General features: G+C 38.9%; 1 protein-coding gene across 1 annotated transcript; it reads left to right on the top strand.

Moving 5' to 3' along the window:
• The first annotated feature begins 647 nt into the window (after positions 1-647).
• LOC145463088 (uncharacterized) lies at positions 648-9,319 on the top strand. Its single transcript, XM_081446803.1, has 4 exons — positions 648-1,776; positions 5,528-5,571; positions 7,130-7,192; positions 7,845-9,319. The coding sequence occupies exons 1-4, from the start codon at positions 1,714-1,716 to the stop codon at positions 8,578-8,580; spliced, it is 906 nt and encodes a 301-aa protein (XP_081302929.1). The 5' UTR covers positions 648-1,713; the 3' UTR covers positions 8,581-9,319.
• The last annotated feature ends 1,273 nt before the right edge of the window (positions 9,320-10,592 follow it).

Genomic DNA, 10,592 nt, shown 5'->3' with positions numbered 1-10,592 from the left:
TAAAAACAAAACAAAACACGAGTACAGTGGTTTGCCTCTTGCCAGTTGCGGCTTTTAATCGTGTTGCGATTCATTAAATTATTTACTTCCAATATCTAATTGCTTGGCCCTACTTTACATGTCTTTGTCGTTTGTACACAAAACGAGGGCAAACAAAGGATATTTCTTTATTTTCTTTCTTTATTTCGATAATAATATTATTATTATATCTCAGTGAAATAAATTATTTTGCCATTAAATGAAATTTGTCAAAAATAAAACAAAATAAAAACTGAGATGACATTGGAGATTTAATTGTCACCATGACTGGCTGAGAAATTACAATAACCCAATCTCACTAAACAAAACGTTAACAAATTATTAAGAGCGACACTGACTAACGTAGGATATTGCGAAAGAACGCACTGATAGAACGAAATCAATACAAACACATTTTAGAGATCTTGACGGGTTTACATTTCTGCGGTAAACCAGTTGCCATTGTGAAGGCTGTGAAAGAGTTTTCGCTTATAAAACCTAGACTAAACATCTTGAAGAACAAGTGCTATCCTTTGAATGCTGTCAATCATGAAAACAAAGAAAACGTAAAGATCGATTTCTTTTGCTATAACAAAGATCGAGTTCTCAGCATATTTCCCAAACTCGATACTTTTTAACCACTGCTACTATTTTACTAAACCTACATGTTTGCAAAAGAGCGTCAAGTAGTTTGTTTAAAAAACGGTACACAATTTGATGGGCGTAATCATTCCGAAAGGCGCAGGCAGTTCCGAAGTTAAATTCTAGCTTACTATTGTGTGATCTCGGCGTACCTTTCCTATATTTTGCTCTCAGAAAAAATATTGTGCTTTGTTTTTTTATAGGCATGCGTCAAGGGTTTTGTCCATAAAATAACCCACAAAAAATATCTACTAGTAATTGTTCGCGTAACATAAGAAGGTAAAGTTAAACAACCTCCTAAGGATCGCGAGGAAAAGATCTGTATGACCAAATATTAGACATATTAGTTACAGCGGGAGTCACAGTTTTTTTTGCCGAATTATGTCTTTGCTTGCGTTGTCGTCCGTTTGCAGTGCATAAACCAACGGTTTTGAAACTGGTTTTAAAATACAAGCGACACACGAAGGTACATGTTTTCGGGCGAAAACAGGTGGACAACTGCGAGATTGCAGCACGTGACCCGTATTTGTGCAGCCGCCGCTTTATTTTAGCGTGTCAAATGCTTCTTCGTAACCGTGGTTCATGTTGCGTTGTTCAATGATGCACTACCCTCATTATCGTAAGTTGTCATTTCGCAAAAACTTGGTTGAGGAAATCTAGTTTGTCCTCTATTTTCTAAGATGCGATCATACCTTGCCTCCCCGATGATCACAGGCTGAAGGCAGGTTATTTATTTCAGTATTAAAACAGCTTGAAACCGGCTCTATGTCTACCTGAGAAATAACAATATCCCACGCAGTTTAATAAGTAGAACACATTTCACCATTTGAATGCAGCTAAATAATAATTAGAAATGTCATCAACGCACCAATGGAAAGGCGACAATTTTGACCATCCACACCCACAACTGGTTTTAATCGCCGTTTTCACTGTAATTTAGACAGTCTGTTTTCCAGAGTAAAACAGGTGGGATACGCTAAGAACTTTCCCGTTTCAAATTTTCTCCTTCAACTAAAATTGAAACTACAATCGAAAAACTGACTGCTTATTTGCATGTATTCCTTTTCTGCAGATTTTCAAACAGTACAGTGCTCATTTTCTTCACGAATATCACAGGTAGGTAGAAAGATCAAGGATTGCAATGTTACTGCGTTATTGACACCGCCGTTCACGAACTAAGTTTTAAACTCTGTATACATGGCGAACTTGGCATGTTGCAGGCTTTTTACTATTTTTTTCTGAGTACAAGGCACATGTTTTCACAAGGAAATGCTTTTTTTTTTAAATGAACAATTACCGGTAGAGTGGTGCAGTTTCGGTGATAAATAGGTTGTCTGAGTTTAGCCAGGTTTTCTTTGCCTTGATATGTTACAGGCGCTTTAACTTCTCCTCCTCGGAGTCTTGGGTTCCCGAAGCGTTCGGAACTGAGAAGATCGAGTCATCTCTTGGCAACTCCTAATAATTACAAAGAGACCTATACGTATCACTTTCTGAATGTTTTTCTCGCATGCTATAATGTCCAATTGTGCAGTGGTTATCAACTCTAACATGAGGCTCTTTCCTACAATTTTAGTTTGAAATTCAAAACATTCTCATTAGAAAATGAAACAGCATTTTCTGGTTAAATGTACAGAACTAGAAACGGTTTCTCATATTTCCTAAAAAGAAGACAGCCTCCAGGCCATTCACAATTTTCGAAAATGAGTTTCGTCCTCAAAATTTTTGGTCAGATAGAAAGCCGTTGAGGACACGCTTTTTCGGGAAACGCAGGAAGTATTTAAGTCTCAAAGTCGTTGAGCCTCACCTTGTGATTTGCGAAACTGAAGAAACGCTCTTAAATGGTTATTAAACATTACAGAGTTACATTCTTGCGACGAAATGTCTTTTCCTACAAAGTGATTCGCTTATTTGGCGAATATTTGTCAGTATAGACTATTATAACACCAAGCGCTTCCAATTCTCGAGGAATTTTCAAAGAATCACGCAGAAAGTAAAAATATGTTTCTGGAAACATGTTTCCTCGCTTTTAAAGAGCTATGACAGCTAGGAATTGTTTCAGCAAGATCGCGGTCCTGTTCAGGAAAATAGAACGACCGAACACCATGATCTTGCACTAGACTGAAAAAACAAAAACGAAACGGCAACGTCAATTTTACTGTGTAGGAATACAATGACCTGGACCAACGCTTATCGTAATCTTTACTGAGCCGTTCAAACGCAAAGGCAAGCTTTTTGCAATTTAGTTTCAAGACTCTAGAACTCAAAAATAACCCCTGCGTTATTCAGAGACAAACCTATGCACGTAAAAGTCAACGTCGCCACAGCTCCATATCAGCCCGTCTAAGTCCAAAACGAACGCTATTTTATTTTATTTCAAGACCGTAGAACTCAGTAACAGCTTTCGTTTCCCACAGACCGAAAAAAGAACCAGTACTACCTGTTAAACGACTCTGGCTCCAACCAGGAAATGAAAAAAATTTGACTGACCTGCTGCAAGAAAAACAAACAATTTACATACGCTGGTTCTGACTAAGCCACCGCGGCTGCAACCGGCGCAGCGGGGATTGGTTAGGACGAGTTGAATTTCACTCGAGAATTTCCTCGCGGAAATAAATTTTATTTCAGTCCTCGCGGAAATAAAATATGACGTCTCATCTAGGTTGAGAGCGGCGCCGAGGCTTTTGAGTTTCGACTAAGTCGCCTGGTTACGCCTCACCTGGAGCTCAATGCTTCGCTGTGATTGGTTGGTTTTTAACAGTGTTGATTGGCGCATTTAGATCCTCTCTGTTTTGGTGAGTTGTTTCTTTCGTCTATGAATTAAGATGACCTTAGTAGTTGGAGGGAAATGGCGCTTGTACAAGAAGAAAAGCTCTCATTTCTTTTATCCCATGAAATTAGCTCATTCGCTACGACTTCCACTCGCGAAAAACGTCTGTTCCTCCTTCTCTTCTCCGTCTAGCTAATATGGTCACTTCTCGAAGGGCGGGTGATTTGCACTTCGTTAGCAGGAATAATTTCTTGGTTTATTTATCTTTAGTGATAGGTTTACAGGCTGGGACTGGCAACATTTTTTTTATCAACGGTTCATTATAATTGAAATGAATTACTGAGCATTTCTGTTAAAAACAAAACATTAAAAACAAAACAAAACACGAGTACAGTGGTTTGCCTCTTGCCAGTTGCGGCTTTTAATCGTGTTGCGATTCATTAAATTATTTACTTCCAATATCTAATTGCTTGGCCCTACTTTACATGTCTTTGTCGTTTGTACACAAAACGAGGGCAAACAAAGGATATTTCTTTATTTTCTTTCTTTATTTCGATAATAATATTATTATTATATCTCAGTGAAATAAATTATTTTGCCATTAAATGAAATTTGTCAAAAATAAAACAAAATAAAAACTGAGATGACATTGGGGATTTAATTGTCACCATGACTGGCTGAGAAATTACAATAACCCAATCTCACTAAACAAAACGTTAACAAATTATTAAGAGCGACACTGACTAACGTAGGATATTGCGAAAGAACGCACTGATAGAACGAAATCAATACAAACACATTTTAAAGATCTTGACGGGTTTACATTTCTGCGGTAAACCAGTTGCCATTGTGAAGGCTGTGAAAGAGTTTTCGCTTATAAAACCTAGACTAAACATCTTGAAGAACAAGTGCTATCCTTTGAATGCTGTCAATCATGAAAACAAAGAAAACGTAAAGATCGATTTCTTTTGCTATAACAAAGATCGAGTTCTCAGCATATTTCCCAAACTCGATACTTTTTAACCACTGCTACTATTTTACTAAACCTACATGTTTGCAAAAGAGCGTCAAGTAGTTTGTTTAAAAAACGGTACACAATTTGATGGGCGTAATCATTCCGAAAGGCGCAGGCAGTTCCGAAGTTAAATTCTAGCTTACTATTGTGTGATCTCGGCGTACCTTTCCTATATTTTGCTCTCAGAAAAAATATTGTGCTTTGTTTTTTTATAGGCATGCGTCAAGGGTTTTGTCCATAAAATAACCCACAAAAAATATCTACTAGTAATTGTTCGCGTAACATAAGAAGGTAAAGTTAAACAACCTCCTAAGGATCGCGAGGAAAAGATCTGTATGACCAAATATTAGACATATTAGTTACAGCGGGAGTCACAGTTTTTTTTGGCCGAATTATGTCTTTGCTTGCGTTGTCGTCCGTTTGCAGTGCATAAACCAACGGTTTTGAAACTGGTTTTAAAATACAAGCGACACACGAAGGTACATGTTTTCGGGCGAAAACAAGTGGACAACTGCGAGATTGCTGTACGGGACCCGTATTTGTGCAGCCGCCGCTTTATTTTAGCGTGTCAAATGCTTCTTCGTAACCGTGGTTCATGTTGCGTTGTTCAATGATGCACTACCCTCATTATCGTAAGTTGTCATTTCGCAAAAACTTGGTTGAGGAAATCTAGTTTGTCCTCTATTTTCTAAGATGCGATCATACCTTGCCTCCCCGATGATCACAGGCTGAAGGCAGGTTATTTATTTCAGTATTAAAACAGCTTGAAACCGGCTCTATGTCTACCTGAGAAATAACAATATCCCACGCAGTTTAATAAGTAGAACACATTTCACCATTTGAATGCAGCTAAATAATAATTAGAAATGTCATCAACGCACCAATGGAAAGGCGACAATTTTGACCATCCACACCCACAACTGGTTTTAATCGCCGTTTTCACTGTAATTTAGACAGTCTGTTTTCCAGAGTAAAACAGGTGGGATACGCTAAGAACTTTCACGTTTCAAATTTTCTCCTTCAACTAAAATTGAAACTACAATCGACAAACTGACTGCTTATTTGCATGTATTTCTTTTCTGCAGATTTTCAAACAGTACAGTGCCCATTTTCTTCACGAATATCACAGGTAGGTAGAAAGATCAAGGATTGCAATGTTACTGCGTTATTGACACCGCCGTTCACGAACTAAGTTTTAAACTCTGTATACATGGCGAACTTGGCATGTTGCAGGCTTTTTACTATTTTTTCTGAGTACAAGGCACATGTTTTCACAAGGAAATGCTTTTTTTTTTAAATGAACAATTACCGGTAGAGTGGTGCAGTTTCGGTGATAAATAGGTTGTCTGAGTTTAGCCAGGTTTTCTTTGCCTTGATATGTTACAGGCGCTTTAACTTCTCCTCCTCGGAGTCTTGGGTTCCCGAAGCGTTCGGAACTGAGAAGATCGAGTCATCTCTTGGCAACTCCTAATAATTACAAAGAGACCTATACGTATCACTTTCTGAATGTTTTTCTCGCATGCTATAATGTCCAATTGTGCAGTGGTTATCAACTCTAACATGAGGCTCTTTCCTACAATTTTAGTTTGAAATTCAAAACATTCTCATTAGAAAATGAAACAGCATTTTCTGGTTAAATGTACAGAACTAGAAACGGTTTCTCATATTTCCTAAAAAGAAGACAGCCTCCAGGCCATTCACAATTTTCGAAAATGAGTTTCGTCCTCAAAATTTTTGGTCAGATAGAAAGCCGTTGAGGACACGCTTTTTCGGGAAACGCAGGAAGTATTTAAGTCTCAAAGTCGTTGAGCCTCACCTTGTGATTTGCAAAACTGATGAAACGCTCTTAAATGGTTATTAAACATTACAGAGTTACATTCTTGCGACGAAATGTCTTTTCCTACAAAGTGATTCGCTTATTTGGCGAATATTTGTCAGTATAGACTATTATAACACCAAGCGCTTCCAATTCTCGAGGAATTTTCAAAGAATCACGCAGAAAGTAAAAATAAAATCAGTCCCCTTTTACCGCGTCTAAACGAACATATATGGAAATTTCACACCTTTTCTACCTTTGGAATTCCTTTGAAAACAATTGCCGTTACCAAGACTGTGGAACTTGATGTATTCAAGGTAAACGAGGTGGACAAAGCGAAATGGGAATGAAAAATATCAATATTGAGTTATTGACTGCCAATAGACCATTTTAGAGTTGTCTGCTCGGTGACCTGGCCTTTGAATGGCAGCGAGGCGGGAGGTGACCTTGTTTTCATACAGACCTCACCGCTTTTGTTGTGTAAATCAAGTTGTTCTAATGCTGACTAGGTGACTTGGGTACAAATTTATCTTCTATCTTGTTTAGGATTTCTTTACAGCATTATGGCTACGAAATCTGACTAGTCTAAATAGTTTAAAGAAAGTGCATTTTTGCTAGCAAGTCACTTAAAATAATCCGACAATATCCGGCATAGTTTGCAAGAGGAACTTCAAAGATTCTGGAGTTTCAACAATATGACCCAAAAGTATTATTAAAATGTTATAGAGTCGTCAGAAAATATTTCCGATAAATCTCCTGGAATTAACTCCCGATGTAGAGATCACAAAGTACAAAGATAGTGCATATGCATGTTTTAATTATCAACAACCGGTAATTTATTCGACTAAATAAGTATAAATTTATTTTCTAGGTTAATCATGGACGTCAAGTTGCATCTGTGCCTTTTGCTGAGTGTTTTTGGAGCCATTAGCTGGTAGGTATCAGAATTAAAGGACTGAAGAAAGTTATAGGAAACGCGTTTCTTAAAAGGGTCCGGATGATTATCGAACGTTTTCTTTCAGATTCCTCTATTATATCGCCAGATGCCACCAAATATCCAAAGATATAGGATTAAAATATTCTACGGGGTAGAATAGAACAAGTATTTTGGAGGAACTCTTCAAATTTAATTTCGAGACAGGATGTCAAAATTTTGGTAAACTTTTGAATCTCCGAGTTCATATCTTTTTGCTATCGAGTTTTTTTTACACGTACCCGGCCATGCTTATTTAATGTCATCTTTTTGCGTTTCAAACAATACTTGGGTTATATTCGAACCGATGTTTCAAAAGGTTTTGGATGCGTACAATACCACATGATTAAACTATCAAAACACTATTTACATGAAACAAACCAAGCTCTACAGTGTTTAAACAAGTTTGGCATCTTAAAAACCCTATATTGTTAATGATACTTCCAGTGTTTCAACGGATACCATCAAAATCTGTATACATTGCACTAAGCCGAGAGGGTTGGCAAGCAAATTAGGGAATTAGTGGGTGTTTCCTTAATGAAGCAGCAGATTTTCACATCTACATGCAGCATTAAAATGATTAAATCATTTCGTCTTGTCTCCTTTGTTCCAGCTCCCCAGCTTGCAAGAATCTGCTGTTTGGAGTGACAAATGGTAAACTCTACGCGAGAACTCCTCCCCAATATGCCAAAGACAATTGGCTTGGATCAGCCAGAGTAATAGGGACAGCGGGTTGGAATGACTTCCAATTCCTGTTCTTCCACCCAGATGGTACCTTATATGGTGTTTGGAATGGCAAGTTCTACAAGGGGCCACCTCGTCAGGGCTCCTGGGCCGCAGACTGGATCAAAAAAGCCACCCAGATTGGAAGTGGTTGGAACGCCTTCAAGTTCCTCTTCTTTGATCCTAAGGGAGTGCTGTATGGCGTTTATGGAAATAAGTTGTACAAAAGGTTCCCACCAACTTCCCGTCGTGACAACTGGATTAGATCCGCCACACTGGTGGGGTCAGGTCGATGGTCGGTCTTTCAGTTTCTCTTCTTCGACCCACGGGGAATCTTATACGGCGTGGAAAACGGCAAGTTTCTCAAGAGGGCTCCTCCCAAATTTGCGAGTGACAACTGGCTACGATCAGCCACACTCATTGGCACTGGCGGCTGGAATCGTTTTCAGTTCCTTTTCTTCATGGCTGATGGTGACTTGTACGGCGTTCACAGTGGCAGGTTCTACAAACGATCAGTCCCAACCCATAGAGGTGATAACTGGTTGCGCTCCGCGAAGATGATTGGCACAGGTGGCTGGTCTGTGTTCAAATACCTGATGTCGCCTCTGCAACAGTGCAGGCAGTAGATGGGAACACACATCGGATTAAAATATAGACTGTCAAACGTAACTGTAATGGTCACTAGATCAGTAAATGGTTTATGGGTTTCTTTCTTTGTACGAGTTAATACCAAGAAATAAAAGGGGAATGACGAACACTTTTGAGATCTTTCCTTTATACTCGTCTTTCGAGTAAGGTTGTAATGAACACATAGATCTGGAACGTACCCAGTAGATGACCTCCCTACTAAGCACCATCCAAGTCTTGGTTGCCTCATTTCTTGCACTCCGCGCTAGCTCTCACTATAGCCACGGCCTATTCTGCAAGTTAGGAATACCAACACTCGAAATGCCAGATGAAGCATGTGACCATTATCTGAATTTAAATTAAGATTTGTCAGTTGAAGAAATTGTAGTGGGAGCAGAATTAAGACTATGCCAGAAATAATATCGTTTAAAAGGAATTAGCACTTGCAGTTTATATGACTTCAAGCAGCTCTGTCAATATCAACACTCATAAAAGCAATTGTCTGATCAAAATCTTATTTGAATTGATTATTGGGGTCCCCAAAATAATCCCGTAGGCTTTAGCGCGGCCACTTAGGCTCTTGCCCACAGCTGTTTTCCAGTGGAAGCTATTGGATACATCTTGTTATCTTGGGAGAGCGTGTTACCTAGCTTTGGAACGGCCTAAGTACTATAACCCGAGGCAAGTGGCGTTTGCTCATGAGTTTTGAAGAGGTATATTTTTGGATGCAGCAGAATTTGCTATTTCCCTTCGAAAATACCTTTTAATTATCCACAGGTATTCTTACTAAACGCTTCGCTATTACGTTATAAGATGGAGCCATTCATTATTAAAATTTCATGACAAGGTTTCAGCCGAATTAGACAGATGTAAGTAAATAGCGTCACCATATTTCGCGTTTATCAGTGTAAGCGCCATGCTCATCGCAGAACAGAATATGCAAAATTAAGACGATGACTTAAGAGGTTTGTGCATTAGAGCCAAGACTCGAATAATGCTTGTCACAATTACTTCACAGAATTGTCAAATGTCACAACACCTTTAACTGTTAAGATTCGACTAGAGACTTGCCACAACTCCTTGAATTGTTTCGGCTTAGACCGAAATTTAAAAGCACACCTCATAGTTGTCAAGAATACATATCGTCCTTGGAAGCTTGAATTAACACTTTTCACCAACGCAATATATCTCACATTTTTCAATTTTAGCAGATTTAATCGTATCTCGAGCAAGAAGGCCACTTTTTCCTTGTATCTATTTGTACTGTACTATAAGGCAGAGTGGTCGGATTACAGAGCTGAATTCTACAGACTATTGTGGCGGTGGAAATTCGAAATGAGAGAGAAAGACCCACTGATTCTAAAGTGTTTCATCTGTTCATACCAACATTACTCAACCGTTCGCTCGCTTGATGACGCTTAGTTGCCGACTATATACCACTGGTTCAGCGGTATTACCTAGACTTACAAAAGGATTGTACAGTGGAACCCAACCTCAGCTCGTTCCCAGGGTCTTTTCCTTGGCTTGGGAAAAGACCCTGGGAACGAGGTTGAGTGGAACCCCGCCTTACGACCACCCCGTGAATACGGTCACGTTATTACGGCCATTTTATTCAAGCCCGAAAAAAAGCTCAGTCAGTCATTTTCTTATTTAAAGAACTCTTTAATATGGCCACCCCGTCAATACGGCCAGACTTTTGTGGCCCGTTGTTGACCGGAATAACGGGGTTCCACTGTATCTTTATCCTAGTGATTAGGAAAAACCGTTACACTGTATTTGGAGCTTAATTGTGACTAGTACAGTTATATTGGTTCGGTCCTTCGTGTCGTGTTTACTTCTGTATAGGTTGTCACACCTTGCAAATTCTGTTCGAGTTGTTATTGGTGCCAAGTCAAACTTCGGTCTTCATAAATCTAAGTCATGTTCAAAATTACGTTAATAATTCATGCAGCACAAGAGAAGATAAAAGAGCTCTACATCACTCAAGTGTAACACAAAGCAAGGTAAAACA

This window comes from Orbicella franksi, chromosome 12 (assembly GCF_964199315.1).
Source record: "Orbicella franksi chromosome 12, jaOrbFran1.1, whole genome shotgun sequence".
Classification (NCBI taxonomy): domain Eukaryota; kingdom Metazoa; phylum Cnidaria; class Anthozoa; order Scleractinia; family Merulinidae; genus Orbicella; species Orbicella franksi.
Note: the sequence above shows the minus strand (reverse complement) of the source record. Positions and strands in the feature narration are given on the sequence as shown.

Bases quoted from the DNA above. Each gene is read 5' to 3' on its own strand.
- LOC145463088 (XM_081446803.1), top strand. From the start codon at position 1,714: ATGTATTCCTTTTCTGCAGATTTTCAAACAGTACAGTGCTCATTTTCT. The intron at 5,572-7,129 runs GTAGGTAGAAAG...TTTATTTTCTAG, and splicing joins TTTCTTCACGAATATCACAG to GTTAATCATGGACGTCAAGT. The intron at 7,193-7,844 runs GTAGGTATCAGA...CCTTTGTTCCAG, and splicing joins GTTTTTGGAGCCATTAGCTG to CTCCCCAGCTTGCAAGAATC.